Source organism: Mus pahari, chromosome 12 (assembly GCF_900095145.1).
Source record: "Mus pahari chromosome 12, PAHARI_EIJ_v1.1, whole genome shotgun sequence".
NCBI lineage: Eukaryota > Metazoa > Chordata > Mammalia > Rodentia > Muridae > Mus > Mus pahari.
The window spans coordinates 31,835,804-31,852,487 of record NC_034601.1 but is presented as its reverse complement, the minus strand read 5'-3'; the positions used below and the strand labels follow the sequence as shown (position 1 = coordinate 31,852,487).

The 16,684-nt window shown below is 34.0% G+C and overlaps 1 protein-coding gene across 2 annotated transcripts in view; it reads right to left on the bottom strand.

Moving 5' to 3' along the window:
- The window catches only part of Iqcb1 (IQ motif containing B1), a 47,146-nt gene that overhangs the window by 12,496 nt on the left and 17,966 nt on the right, over positions 1-16,684 (bottom strand). For both annotated transcript variants that reach the window (XM_029544855.1, XM_021209194.2), the window contains exons 8-12: positions 15,622-15,800; positions 13,289-13,398; positions 11,719-11,828; positions 6,588-6,730; positions 4,362-4,510 (exon numbers count right to left, since the gene is read on the bottom strand). In XM_029544855.1, the coding sequence (XP_029400715.1) occupies positions 4,362-4,510; positions 6,588-6,730; positions 11,719-11,828; positions 13,289-13,398; positions 15,622-15,800 (691 nt within the window). The remainder of the gene's footprint in view (positions 1-4,361; positions 4,511-6,587; positions 6,731-11,718; positions 11,829-13,288; positions 13,399-15,621; positions 15,801-16,684) is intronic.

Sequence of the window (16,684 nt, the reverse complement as noted above, 5' to 3'; positions counted from 1 at the left end):
TTCTTTCTTTCTTTCTTTTAAACAAAGATTTATTTATTATTAAAAATAAGTACATTGTAGCTGTCTTCAGATACACCAGAAGAGGGTGTCAGATCTCATTATGGGTGGTTGTGAGCCACCATGTGGTTGCTGGGATTTGAACTCAGGACCTTTGGAAGAGCAGTAGGTGCTCTTACCCACTGAGCCATCTCACCAGCCCAGTATTTTTTTTTTTTTTTTTATCGTGCTTTCTAGTAAATTTTAACTGTTCAACAGAGGTCTGCCTCTCTCCACCCCCACCCTCACTTTTTCCTTTTCCCTTTTAAACATGTTGATTTTGTACCATGTATTCTCTTATCAGAGGAAATGACAGATCAAAAACAAATCTTATTTTCTAATTCCTGTGTCATCTCTCTAAATATTTGTTGTTGTTTTGTTTTTCCCCACTGTCAGGGATTGAATGTAGGACCTCATATATGCTGGTCAGGTACTCTACTCTCTGAGGTACACCTCTAAGTATTAAATTCTCTATTTCTATCAAGCAGTTTTCCTCATGTTCACTTATACTTGCCTTTGGCCTATAAGGTTGAGCACTAAAAAGCTATTTAGACGTACTGAGCTGCTGTGTAGGGCTCATCTACTATGCATTTCAGCATAGGACTAATGAACCAAGTTGTTTTGTTTGGATACTTCAATGTTAGTAAACTTTGACTTTATTAAGACTTCAGATTTCCCAAAGAAAATGCTTCTACTCTACTATCTGTAAGCCTGCAGAAGAAAGGGGGTTGAGTGGATGCCTTAAATGTTAAATTTCCCTTAATACTCATTTTTAGTATGGTGCTTGCACCTGCAAAAGAGAGACTCTTTCATTCTTCTGTTTGGAGATTTTTTTGGTCACACATCCTTTTCTCTTCCAGCCTTCCTTTTAGTACCACCCTGGGTTTACAACGTTCCGATGAGAACTTCACTCTATTCCTTAATCAGAAAAACTCCCTTGATGTTTTTCTCATATCTTAATTTATTTTGGTTTTGGCTTTTAAATTTTTCAATGGTTTGTTTTGCTAATCCTTTTTATGAATGCTTAGTGATGGACGAGTATACAACACTGTGTGTTAGTATTCTATAGTCAAGCTACCCTTCTGGATCTAGAGGCCAACTCTCTTTCTAAACTACTGCTTTTTAAAAAGGTAAAAATGAAGAAAATATCTAAAAACATTCAAAAGCACAATTTAAATTTAGTTCTTACATTGCGACACTCACTACCAAGAACTCTTAATTTGTCTATGAGAATAAATAAGTCTAATAATTGAAGTGGTTTCAGCATTCTGCTATTTGGGGGCCATGTCTTTGCTACATAGCTCAGGAATGCCTGGAACTTGCTATGTAGTCTGGGCTAACCTTGAATTTGAGATCCTGGTTCAATCTCTTGAGTGCCTGGATTAGAGATATAATGTAATACACATCATTTTGGATTTTTTTCCTTCTATTTTTATCAACTAAAAAATACACTGCCTTAATTAGGTGTGATAGTGAATTATAATATTAGTAGTGAGGGGTGAGAAAAGATAATTTAAGATCACAGTCAGCAACCTGGGAGGCACAGTGAGACAATGTCTTAAGAGGGGTCCTGGCTTTTGTACAAAGCAAGAAAGAAAGAGAAGGTAGATAATGGTTTAATTTTTCTTTTGTTGCCAAGTACCTGAAAAACCAATTGTTCCTAAGAGACAAATAAATGTAAAGGATAACCTTACTACTCTGTATTTACTTTTAATGACACTGATTAATTATGTCCCCCCCCCCCTTCCTTTGAAATGAGAATTTGGTGTGTAAACCAGAATGGTTTCAAGCTTAGGAATCATGGGATTCTCTGGCCTCTCAGTCTTTAGAGGTCATGTTACAATGCTTGGCTTTAACAAGCCACTAAATGAAAATTGCTATAGAAATATAACACAGATAACAAATCCCAGTTATTTTAGATTTCATGTAGCTATACTATAAAATGTAAAATATTTTATATCTGAGTTATAAAAAATATAACTATATATGCTAGATAGTTTTTATGTCAACTTGACAAAAGCTAAAGTTATTCTAGAAAAAGAAACCTCAACTAAAAAAATGCCCCTACCAAAAAGGTCTGTGGAAAAGCTTAAAAAACATTTTCTTGATTGATGATGGATATGAGCAGGACCAGCTCATTGTGGGTGGTGCAACTCCTAGGCTAGTGGGTGCTATAATAAACAAAGCAGGCTGAGCATTAAGCCAGGAAACAGCATTTCTCCATAGCCTCTGCTCTAGTTCCTACCTCCCAAGTTCCTGCCCTGACTTCCCTCCCTCAGTGATGTTAACTGGAAGCATAAGATGAAATAAATCCTTTACTCTCCAAGTTGCAGTTGGTCATGGTGTTTTATCACAGCTATAGAAGTCCTAGAATGCTATATGTAAAACATTAGCATTCCAACATAGGCAGTATGAACATATTAATGACAATGTATATATCTATATCTATCTATCTATATGTATACACACACACACACACACACACACACACACACATATATATATATGTGTGTGTGTGTGTGTGTATCATACCCACAAATCAATCTGATTGGGCAGCTATCACAAAGGCAAATATCTCTAAAAAGAAGCATCTCCATCAGGATATAAATGAGCTATCCTCAGGTTGNAACATAGGCAGTATGAACATATTAATGACAATGTATATATCTATATCTATCTATCTATATGTATACACACACACACACACACACACACACACACATATATATATATATATATATATATATATATATATATATATGCACCACAGGCTTTCCCACAAATCAATCTGATTGGGCAGCTATCACAAAGGCAAATATCTCTAAAAAGAAGCATCTCCATCAGGATATAAATGAGCTATCCTCAGGTTGCCTTGGGTCACTCTCTTTAGCTCAGGATAAATAGCAGGTTTGTTTCATATATAACATAAGGGTGGAGGAAGAGACAGATCACTCTTCACATTTCCCTAGTATTTATTCTACTGGTTTTTGATGGTTTAGAAGTATCTTCATAAGGCTGGAAAGACATCTGAGCAGTTAAGACTAGAAACTGCTCTTGCAGAAAGAAAAGCCCAGGTTTAGTTCTCAGCACCCGTGGCTCACAACTACTGTAACTATCTTCAGACACTGTGAAGCTTCTGGCATCAGGGGGCATTAGCACTCAAGTGCACACACCCACACACATAGACACACATGCTTACATACAATTTAAAAAATTAAAACATCCTTATAAATGTTAACCCACATTGAGTGCTCAAAATTTATCATGGTAAGAAATGAGAATTAACAGTAAAACCTATAAAAAAGGTGATTAAGCTACATGCTTTCAGACTTGAAATCTTTTTTTTAAAGATTTATTTTATTTCTTGTATACGAGTACACTGTAGCTGTCTTCAGACACAGCAGAAGAGGGAATCGGAGCTCATTACAGATGGTTGTGAGCCACCACGTGGTTGCTGGGAATTGAACTCAGGACCTCTGGAAGAGCAGTCAGTGCTCTTAACTGCTGAGCCATCTCTCCAGCCCCAGACTTGAAATCTTAATAGAGGCCTAATGATGTATAAGAGAAGTAGGTATTAGACGGAAGAGATTACTAAGTGAAAAAGAAGCCCTGTGCTATGCTTTTCCAATATAATATGACTTACTATATATAATCCTTAGGAAAACTACCATATGAATACCATTCTACAATTCAAGAGTTCTAATTATATGTTCTAATTATAACTAGTACCTTCCCCATAAGTTGATTATTTTAGAAGAATTAAATAAAATATACATTTGCATAAGACCATGCAATTTACAGACTTTAGAATCCTCATATATGCCATCTGATTCTGATTTATATAACAGTATATAAAAACAGAATATTCATTCATATCAAGCTTGTTGAGAGCTGACACCAATATAAAAGGATTAGTTCCCTATCCTTGAGGAATTTACAAGCCAAATAGGAGAGAAAAATAAGCAACAATAACAAGGTTGCAATCTAGTAAATGGCATACAAGATTTTAAGGTAGTACTTAATCAACTTAATCAAGTACTTAAGTCTAAATCAACTTGAGCAGAGGCAAATAAGTGTTGTTATTACTGTTCTTTGTTTGAATTTAGGTTGCTAGAGATTAAGCCTAGGGTCTTGCACATGCTAGGGAAGTACTCAACTAATGAGCTAGTCCTAGGTTCTAGTCCTAGGTTCTTATTTTATAAAGAAAATAAGCTCAGAAAAGCAAAAGGACTTGATCACAGATTTATATTTGGTAAACAGCAAAGTCAATTTTGAACACTTGTTTGCCTCCTTATGTAGAACTGTGTATACTACAGCAGACTCACTGCTCTTTGAAGTGTGACAGCTGCTTTATACTCTGTGAGAGATGGCCTCTGTTGGCGAAAATTCTTCCTTTCCCTGTACCCTCTCCAATGTTTCTGAATAGTCAATGCTGATTTCTCTTCCATTTCCCTATTGTACTTCTCCACTTGACCTAAAGAGATGACAGACATTATTATAACATACTCAGCTATGTTTTCCCAAGGTCTCGAGGTCTGAAATTAGGACAACAGTAATGATTTTGCAGGCTTTTTATAAAGAGTATTTGTCAATACTGTTTACACTAATTTGCTAATCTTTTTCATTTTATAATAGTTCTAAGATTGCAGAAAGTAGAGCTTTCCTAGAATATGCAGTTTCTTTCCAAAAAGGACTCATAAAATTGTCGTTCCAGAGTAAGGAGAAAAGGGATAAAAGGCCAATACCAAAAACAGTTTGACAATAAATAAACAAACAAATAAATAAATAAATAAATAAAAGATTCATAAATCCATGTAGGAAAGCATTTGGGATGATCAGGGGAGATGAACAAAATGTATTTATGTGCTCTTTAATCTACTCTGTGTGTTTCCAAACTTCTGATTGTTCACACAAATAAGCTTCCCTTGACTTTGGAGTTGGTGAGCATATCGCTCAAGGTTCACCATAGTTAAATAAAAGAACACAGCACCAGTGGTAATAAAAAGAAGGTATCTTAGAGAGAGTATTAAAAAACTAATTAGGGGCTGGAGAGATGGCTCAGTGGTTAAGAGCACTGAATGCTCTTCCAGAGGTCCTGAGTTCAATTCCCAGCAACCACATGGTGGCTCACAACCATCTGTAATGGGATCTGATGCATCCACTCTTCTGGTGTGTGTCTGAAGACAGCTAGTGTACTCATATAAATAAAAATAAATAAATAATATTAAAAAAAAACTAATTGGATTTGGTAGCTGACCTGATATAGAAGAGTGACAAAGAAAAAGTAAGGATGTTGAATGAAATTGAACAGATTTTTGATGCCATTACATGAAATGGAGAATCAATGGAGAGAAAATTTGGGAATAAGACTTTAGTTTTGTAACCATCTGTGGATTGCAAAGAAAACTATCACAGCAGCAGCCATTAGATACATGTGGTCACTAAGTAGATTTAAATAAAGTAAAATTAAACATTCAAAAGTCCACAAGTGCAGTAGCATATTTTAAAAACTCAATTGCTACTTATAGCTATTGCTACTGTACTGGTTAATACAGACAGAACTTTTCAATGATAACATAAATATGTTATTGGGCACTGCTAGTTAGGAATGCTTAATGCTGTTTAGGAGAGAAAGTAGGATAGAAGGCCAGGTATGAGAGTGCTAAGCATTTTGCTGATAGCTGACAGTATAGTTATGGATGGGACACATCAAGCAAGACAACGCGAGAATAACTGAGAAAGGATAAATTCTGGAAAATATATTTAAAGTAAAAGGAAGGAGGGAACGAGTGAATGTTCTTGGGAATGAGTAATAAGGGAAGTTAATGAATAATGAAAAACCTATGAGGGGAGAGACACATTGCTCAGTTGCTAAGAATACTTGCTAGCATGCATGAGGCTCTGGGTTCAGTCCTCAGCAATGTATAAAGTCAGAATTTGTGGCCTACAGTTATAATCCAAGCACTTGGGAGGTAGAAGCAGAAGGGTGAAAGTTCAAGATCATCTTTAGGTATCTATTGAAGCCAGCCCAGGCTATATGAGATCCTATCTCAAAACTATAGTGGAGAGGGATAGAGAAAGAAACCTTACGTTGCACTCTAGCCATATACACACATGTATATCCACTACACATGCACACAGATGAACATGTACACATAGATACACCACCATAGCATGCTCTTATTAATTCTGCTTCATCTGTCACAAATGTTAATATGTCACAGATTTTATACTAGGGAATGGATGAAGTTCAGATGACAGACTGGATCCTTTTCAAGATTTTTTTTTTTTTTTATGTCACTGGCCACTCACTATCTTTAATTATAAACATTTATGTTTAATACATGTATCTGAAAGTAAAAAAATTTAAAATTATAAGTATGAATCAGAAAAGATGTAACTTTTAAAATCTAGAACTTTAGTATGATTTCTCTAAGGAAAGAAAATAGAGAAAAGGCAAGAAGATTAAAAAAAATTAACTAAGGAAGCAGAAAACTTGGCTTAAGATAGTCTAACAGTTTTACATTTATAAAGTTGATATTATTACTCACCTGGATGAATTATTTCAAGCATGTTCAAGCGTGACTCTCGGGAAAGCCTCATTGCTCTCTGTCTTTGAAGCTGCAATCTTAATCTGAGGTCTTCTTCTTCCTTCTGCCTATTTAGCTCCAACATCATCTTTGTTCGTTTAGATCTGTGAAAGAAAAAGAGTAAGTTCCTTACATACAATTTTATAAACCATGTCTAGCAAGAAATGCACGAAAAATCTTGATCTCAAGAGTAACCAAACAAGTAAAGTCAAAAATGTTCTGGAAGGTAACTCCTAGCATTGGTAGGGTTATAATGGTTTGTATACGCTTGGCCCAGGGAGTAGCACTATTAGGTGTGGCCTTGTTGGAATAAGTGGGTCTCTGTGGGTATGGGCTTTAAGACCCTCAACCTAGTTGCCTAGTAGCCAGTATTCTGCTAGCTGCCTACAGATGAAGATGTGGAACTCTTAGCTCCTTCTGCACCATGCCTGCCTGGATGCTGCCATACTCCTGCCTTGATGATAATGGACAGAATCTCTGAACCTGTAAGCCAGCCCCAATTAAATGTTGGTCTTATGAGAGTTGCCTTGGTCATGGTGTCTGTTCACAGCAGTAAAACCCTAAGACAAGGGTATAATGAAATACATTGTTATTATATATAAATTTCTCTAGAGATATTGGAATAAATACATTAAAAAATCTGAAGAAATATTTTAAATACAAATAAAAAGGCTAAAAAAATACAGATCAGCCAATTCTACTTCTAATACTTTTCTTACTGAAATAATCAAATATATAAAGACATGGTCAAGAATGTTGTAGCATAGTATTATAGTGGTAACAAACTGAAAAGTATCTCATTATAGTGGATTGAATAAAGAAATATTGAGTTATTTAACTGATGGAATTTTATTTTTAAAATAGAAAACTTGCAAAAACATAGTGACATGTACTGTTAGATGAAAATAAAATGAAGATATAGAAGAATATGCCAAGTGCAGGTGGCATATACCTTTAATCTCAGTGCTTGGGAGACAGGTGGATCTCTGAGTTTAAGGCCAGCCTGGTCTACCAAGTTCCAAGGATAGCCAGGCCTACAAAAAGAATGCCTAGCTCAGGGCTGGAGACATGGCTCAGCAGTTAAGAGTACTGACTGTTCTTCCAGAGGTCCTGAGTTCAATTCCCAGAAACCACATGGTGGTTCATAACCATCTGTAATGGGATCTGACACCATCTGCTGGGTGTCTGTGGATAGCTACAGTGTACTCCTATACATAAAATAAATAAACCTTAAAAAAAGAAAAAATATACATATTATATACATATAATAAAAATATATTAAAATTGTATTAATTTACATAGAAATATAAATTATTTAAAAGATGTTAAAATTTCAATAGTGGTTTTCACTTCATGGTATAAATATATCTAACTTTTAGTTTTTCTCTCTCTCTCTTTTCATTTTGTTTAAGATTTATGGGGGCAAGAGAGATGGCTCTACAGTTAAGAGAACCAGCTGTTCTTCCAGAAGTCCCAAGTTAAATTCCTAGCACCTACATGGTGGCTCACAGCTGTCTAACTCCAGGTCCAAAAAAAATCCAATACCCTATTCTTTCCCCACAAGCACCAGGAATACATGTGGTACATAGACATTTATGCAGCAAAACACTCGATACTTATAAAAAATTAAAAATAAATGTTTTTTTTTACATTTATCTGTCTGCATGTCTACATAAGCAACACATGCAAACCTGGTGCCTATAGAGGCCAAACTGGGGTGTCAGTATGAGCCACCATATGGGTACTAAAAATTGAACTCAGGTCCTCTACAAGAGTAGCAAATGCTCTTAACTGTTGAAACATCTCTCCAGAGCCCTATTTTCCCTTTTGTTAAATTTAATTTCTAGGGCTGGAGAGATGGCTCAGCAGTTAACAGTACTGACTGCTCTTCCAAATGTCCTGAGTTCAAATCCCAGCAACCTCATGGTAGTTCACAACCATCCATAATGAGATCTGACGCCCTCTTCTGGAGTGTCTAAAGACAGCTACAGTATATTTACATATAATAAATACATCTTTAAAAAATTAATTTCTAACTACATTTATTGTCTCTGTGTGTCCATGCATTCTGTTTGTGTGCATTTGTCAGCCACGGAACATGTGTGATCAGAGAACACCCTGAAGGAGTCAGTTTTCTCCCTCTAAACGCTGGTCCTGGAGATCTAAAACACATCAAGCTGGATGACAGACATCCTTATCCCAATTAGTCATCTAGTCTACCTCCAGATATAAGTATTTTTCAACTGTTTACTAAATATATACTGTTTTATAACTGGCTATTAAGCTTTCTGTGTTCAAAGATGTTTTATTTCATTACAACTTCTTTATTTTCTGCTATTTATCAAAAATTTTTAAACTACTACAACCTAGTATATAAAGCATCACAAATATTAGTATTCAGTATATACATTCAAAACATTTTTAGGTACCCCATAGAGGAAAATCAGGAAGATATGGAAGAAGAGATATACAATTTATTTTACTTAGATGAATTTACATGCTTCAAAAGTATGTTTTTTTTCTCCCAAAAGCAACAACAAAAATAAATACTTCAAAAAAAAAAAAACAAAAACAAATTGGGAGTTTGAACTTTGAAGGGGTTACATGAGACACCCTCTCAATAAAATAAAACAACACTACCCTCAAACAAAATAACCTCCAAACAAAATGAGTAAGCTAACATACTATAGAGATATTTATATATCCACATTAATTGATGCATTCTTTACAGTGATTAAGAAGTGGTAGCACTCATATCTATCAACAGATGGAAGGACAAAGCAAATATGGTACATATATAGAATGTTTTTTATTCAGCCATAAAGAAAAATAAATCCATGAAATTTGCATAAAATGAAGAGAACTGGAAATAATTAAAGCTAGACTCAGACAAATATGCAGAACCTATATTAAATTTTGTGTGTACATTTAATGAAACTGTAAAAAGGACTGTGAGAGGGGAAAATGATATCTTAAGGAGAGGTAAAGAAAAAAGGAGTCTATTTGAGGTCGGGAGGAGAACTACCCAGAGGTAGTGACAAGGAGGATGGTGGGGGTAGTGATGGAGGGGTGAAAACAAAGCTTAACAGCGTGTATGTGTGAAAGGCTATAAAGAAATTCATTACTCTGTATGCTAACTTAAAATTTTTAAGATGATAAGAGTATTAATTAGATTCTGTACATACACTTCTACATAAATGAGCTCACAATCCTGAGGTCCTGAGGTTTTCTTTTCAGTGTAGTGATTAGACTGTATGCTAACTATGCATTCTAGCATTAAACTAAACCCTAATCTAGAATTGTATATATTAAGGGCAGAAACTATGTATATTTTTCAATCCTATTTTTAAAGTGCCATATACTAAAACCTTTTAAATTATCCTAAATGTATTATCTCAACCTTGTGATATACATGAACTTTAGTAATTCATTCATTTAATTTTTACAGTGCTGTGAAGTCAATGTAACCTAAGGTCTTGTTCATGCTAGGCAAATGTTCTACCCTTGAACTATATCCAGTCCTCCTTATACCCTTTGAGACAGGGTCTCTGCTAAATTGTCTAGCAGTAGCAGTTTTGATCTCATTCTGTAACCCAGGCTGGGTTTAAACATATGTTCTTCCTGCCTTTGTTTCCTGAGTAGGTGAAGTTACTGGCCTATTCCACAAAACACAGACATTATCTCTATTTTCTAGATTTGAAATTTGAGGCTAAGAATTTTGTTAACTTCTCAATAAGTTGCTAAAGCCAGATACAAACTCAAGTCTGTTACTTTCTCTCTTTCCATATATGCACACACACGCGCGCACACACACACACACACACACACACACACACACACACACACGTGCGCGCATATGCACAATTTTGGGATTATTTTCCTATAATTACATATGTAAAACAAAATACACATACATAAAACTCACACATCTTTTCCACCCCCCTCTCTATGTATGTATATATATGTATGTATACACACACACACACACACACACACACACACACACACACACACAGTCTACTTGATGAATGTTTGAAAACTTGATACTTTCTTTGCTGATAATATTCATGCCCAAAAGTAAAAATACTTGTCTTTTTAAATTTATCTAGAAGAAAGTTTTTATAGGATATCTACTAAATAATACAGACAGAGTGATTGTGTGACAATTTTGAACACAGTTATTTTTAGATGTTTTTGTAACAGAAATGCAGCTGCAATTATTAAAAGTGTGGTTTCAGTTTTTAAAGGTTACTTCTGTAATATGTCAGTTTCATTTTAGTGAGTTAAATTTAGCTTTAAGTAGTGATGAATGAAAATAAAGTTACCTCTGAATGGGTCTACTTTATAATCAATGTTAACTACTGTTTAAATTTATTTTTGCTATGGTTTGTTTTGTAACCTTTAAGAATTTGGCTAGGTTAGTCATCAGAAAGTGACCCACATCTTCAGTATTTCATTTTTCAATATAACTGAAGTAGAGATCGATAGTTTTGTCATATCTAAAGGGTCACACTTACCCATGCCATATTTACTCAGGAAATCTTGGTTAACATCTTTAATCTTTATGTATCCACAAATATAATTATATATACACACACATATATATATACTTATGAGCACTGTTCATTTTGAGGATTTAATAATATAAATTTCACTGGCTCCCTCTTCAGGATTGGCCCACAAACCTGGATAGGAAGTGGACAGGATTGAGTATTGGATTCCATCAGATTTGTCTTATTATGCCCTTTGTTCTGAAAGGGTACCTGGTTACTTGAGCATTGGTACTCAGTAACACTATGGAACAGAATAAAGACAAAAATAAAACAACACACATTAGGAAAGCAAAAAGAAAAGAAAAAACACACACACACAAATATTCCCCTCCCCCACTTGCATTTAACTGTGCTCTGGTAACGCTCTTATATTAATTTTTTTCTTTTTCTTTCTTTTTTCTTTTCTTTCTTTCTTTTTCTTTTCTTTTCTCTTTTTCTTTTCTTTCTTTCTTTTCTTTTTTTGTTGGTGAGTGGGATTACAAATTTACATGCAAAGCTAGATTATCATTTCAACCAACAATTTGGTTTGGGTTTTCTACCTGAAACTCCTCTGCAAGGCAATCACAGCAGACGGAAGCTTCTTTAATCTTTTTCTGGTCTGGAAACCTTTCCAATAGGCTTGAATCAAGCAAGCTGCTTTATGTAGTTTCTGAAATTATATACCAGAAATAATTTTGATACATCTCTAGAAAAGTCTTTTTGAGAAATTTATCTTTTAAAATACCAGGCCAGGATAAGTGTTAATCATTATCTCGAGACAGACGGGTAGCCAGAAACATGAAGTTCATCAGGCCCAAAATGCCCAAGTAAACTTACTATATCTCACTTACCAGATATAAGATGTTAAGCTCAGGTAATATCTAGAACATATTCAAGACTGTCTAGTTAGCTCTATCTGATCTCACTTCCTTTCAAGGACTTCACAATTCTGCCTTAATCTTCCATAATCTACTTTGAGCTAATGTCTTTTGTTTTGTTGGGTTTAGTTTTTGAAACTACATTTTGTTAACCAATGCTGACCCAAAATTATGATCATGCTTCCCTAGCTTGTGAAGCACCAGGATTAAATGTGTGCCACCATGGCCAGGGAGCAATCTTGGTAATGTTTAGTACTTTTAAAAGATTTATTTTTATTATTTTAATTATATGTATGTGTGTGCATGCACATGTGTAGAAGGCAGAGGTTTCAAATCCCCCTAGAACTGGAGGTGCAGGCATTTCTGAGCCATCCAGCATGGGTGCTGACAACAGAATTCAGGTCCTTTGCAAGAGCAGTACACAGTCTTAACTGTTTAGCCATTGCTCCAGTCCATTTAGAATTATCAACTTGATTAGGCCTGGGCTATGTAAGTTCTGTTGACTATGTATGTGTAGTAATGCAAATCTGTTTTAATTCTGTAAGCTTTTAGGATGCTGTTTCCAGTATGTATAATGTTGAAAATAGCCTATGGAAGTAAAATCCTTTTCCTTTACTCTCTTCCTTCCAAATTTCTCCCTTCATTCTCTGGCCTAAAGTGCACCTCTTTTCAATTATCATTTGTTTAAGATTTTAGGTACAGAATAATCTCATTTCCTTTTACTCCAAAAATATATTTTATTATTTTAGACTACTTTTCATATTTATTTTAAGGCCTCACCTGAAAATCATAAAAGTGTATCTCTTTCTACAGAAGTAAGTTAGCTGGAGCCTCTATTTTGAGTATACTGAGGAAGTATGATAAAATAAAACCTCTCACATATCAAACATAATTTTATTAATATAATTTATGAAAAGAGGAAATGTGTTATTTTATATAAATGATAAGAAAGGCTCACCACAGGTGGCCATATATCATTTGTAAAATGATAGATATTTTTAATGAAAATGAAGTTTAAATGGCTTACTGATAAAAGAGTAAATAAATAAGGGATTTCATGAGACATCCTGAAAAAAAAATTACCCTGCTCATAAAAATAGAAAAGGGAGATTGAAATTGTATTGAAATTGAAATCTATTGGGCAGGAATGATATTTTGCTTAAAGTGTTAAGAGAAAGAAAGTGAGGCATATTTAGGAAGAACCAAAGTTCAATACAGTTATCAAATATCACACAAATTATTTTTATAATACCTGTTCTTCTACTTCCTGATGGATCTTAGGGGTTAAAAGATCAACGAGCTGTCTAAGTTCTCGACTAAATTCTGTAAGATTTTCCTGTTTATTTAGCAGACTTCTAAGTCCTGAAATATAATAACAAAACAAAACAATTATCAATAAAGTAAGATTTTTTCGTTATCTAAATATTAATGAAGTTAAATTTTTTGTTTGAAAATGAATAAATATAACAAGATGATTAAGTATATGGTTTTTCTTTTTCTCAACAATTTCTATATTGAAGTCTTTCCAATGTTCCTCTGTTCTGATCATTTTTATGTCCCTCACTTGTAACATCTGAATGTAAAAATGTCTAAATAATTGCAATCAGTCAGAGAAAAAAGAATTCGTTTTCTTTTCAACATAAACACCTTAAACTGAAACATTCTTAAGAAAATGAATTATAAACATATCATCTATGTATGCCTACCTTGTGGAAGCACTTAAGCAGGTTATTATTAGTTGCTATTAATAAGTTTTATTAACCAATTCTTCTTACTCTAACATCTATAATATGGAAGTAAGCCTGAAGTGCTATGACATTTGGAAACTGCATTTTAATTCTCAAATAATAGTTTCATAAAAGGTACAATGTAACCTTTGATTCTAAAGTATGTGATATAATAAATATATATAAGCAAATAAAAATGTCTTTAGTGTACATCTGGGGCTACCATCATATGGATCTTTGAATGCATTATACATTCTTTGAGATTCAAGTTCTCAGCAACACTTAAAACTGCAAAACATCTTAGTAAACTTGAGTAAATTCTGCTGCTGCAATTTTATCAATCAAAGAAATGGAGAGGAATATTAAGGTCAATTTTACTTTTTTGTTGTTTTTGCTTTTTTATTAGGGTTGGGGGTTGAAACAGAGCTTACTATGTAGCTCTGGCTGTCCTAGTACACCACTATGTAGACCAGGCTGGCCTTGAGCTCACAGAGATCTGTCTGCCTCTGCCTCTGCCTCTGCCTCTGCCTCTGCCTCTCGAGTGCTGGGATTAAAGGCACATGATACCATACCTGGAATGGACGTTCACATTTCTGTAGAAATCTAGCTGCAGTATTGAAAAAAATGTATGTCTGGCATAATAACAACTAGAGGTCTAATACTGGTGCTTATTCTATCTCTTTTCTTGCAATATATAAAAAAATTATCTATATTAATGACACATATAAGGAAAGTTACTAAAATGTCTTTCAAATAATTAACATTAAAGTTTATTCTAATTGATTAGTAATTAAACAGACCCTAGAAATTTTAAAAGTGCCATGAAGCATTCTATATTAAGCATATTTAATGAACTAGAAACCCATATTTTACTGTAATGAATATAAATAATATTGGTTTAAAAAAGAAACAACATAAAGCTAACATAAAATTTTGGATGGTAGTTGGGAAACTAGTCTTTAGTAAATGACCTAATTTTTTCATGCCTCTTATTCCAGTCAATACGGATAAGAATATCCAATATAAAGCCGGGCGTGGTGGCGCACGCCTTTAATCCCAGCACTTGGGAGGCAGAGGCAGGTGGATTTCTGAGTCTGAGGCCAGCCTGGTCTACAAAGTGAGTTCCAGGACAGCCAGGGCTACACAGAGAAACCCTGTCTCGAAAAANCAAAAAAAAAAAAAAAAGAATATCCAATATACTAAAGGAATGAAATATAAGCATGGAGAATAGTCTTACAATCAGTAAGTGTTCAATTAAATTAACACTTTCACACGAGAATGGTAGTTAACAATGAGTTCATTTACTCTCAAGACTTATCAAGACTTATGACTTTTTAATGTGCTTGAGTTTGGATACGATATATATTCATATGATATATATAAACATATATAATATACTAAAATATATGAACATATATCACACATATGTGATATATAAAATTATGTTATATAATTATCTGGTGTTATATATATGTATATAAATATAGTATTTTTGAGTAAAGGCAGTAAAAAGTAAGGAATTAATTATTAACTGATAATAATGCAAAATTGTATTTTCTTCTCTAGAATAAATTCTGATAAGGTCAAGACATCTTTGGTCATTATTACACTATTTGGTATAATCAATATGAATATTTTTGTCAGAAAGGGATTAAACATTTATTAGAATACCATCACCAAAATGTGCATGTTTGTTGATCATATAGCGACATCTATTCTAATATGGTATATGTTGTAATAGGTTTGCCTGAATAGTTCAGCTACTAACTTTTCAAAATATAAAGATTTTATCATTCATAAACTGTCAATACATTATTGTCTTTGATAATATCAAGTAAAGAAAATATGTATGTCCTACCTTTATAGCAGGCACTTAGTCTCAGTAAAATCAAAATTTCCTGATGGGATTCAGCCAGTACTAGCAGGAGCTTTGTAGCAGTACTTCTTATGACTGGACTAGGAGTTGACAAAAGCTTGAAAAGAATTTCATCTAAAATAGAATGCAGGGCTTTTCCTTCTATTTTTAGTAAATTACCACTAATAGGATAAAATAAAAAAGCATAATTAATAATTCACATATGGTTATCACAACAAACTTAAAATAAAAGTTTTAGAAACTTAAATGCCTGTGTGCGTGTGGCCTAGTTCATGAAGATAGCCACCTTTTAAAGTATATAACTTGGTTCTAAGAATTTAGATTCTAACATATTAAGTCAACTAACATTTCAGATTTCCTACTGTGGGCAGGAGACCATATTAGGTCCAATAGAGAATACAAAGTAAATGAAGGCCCTTCTCAGAGAAACTTGTTATAACATTGAGTATTAAAAAAAAAACTGTAAGATTAAACAAGTGCTTCTAAGCCTGCAAAGAGACGAATCACAAGACTGCAATAAGATTCAGCAAATAAATGACATACATGCACTTAATTTATAAAGAACATGTCATTTCCTTTGACATTTTTTTGTTGTTGTTGTTTTTTTTGAGACAGGGTTTCTCTGTATAGTCCTGGCTGTCCTGGAACTCACTCTGTAGACCAGGCTGGTCTCGAACTCAGAAATCTGCCTGCCTCTGCCTCCCAAGTGCTGGGATTAAAGGCGTGCGCCACCATGCCCGGCTTCCTTTGACATTTTTTAACTATCATTTTGCATTACTATTGAGAACTTTTTTGTTTTGCTGTTTGGTTTGGGGTTTTGTTTTAATGGTCTTTTGTTTGTTTTTTATGTTCATTTCTGCTTTTTTATTATTATTAGGAAATGACTACTTCTTGCTATTAAATCTACTTTGAGGCTTCTTTTTTTTTCTTTTTCTATGATTAAGTTTTTTTATTTTCATTTTTTATTATTATTTTCTTTATTTACATTTCAAATGCTATCCCGAAAGTTCCTCATATGCCACCCGCCCCCCCGCCCCTGCTCCCC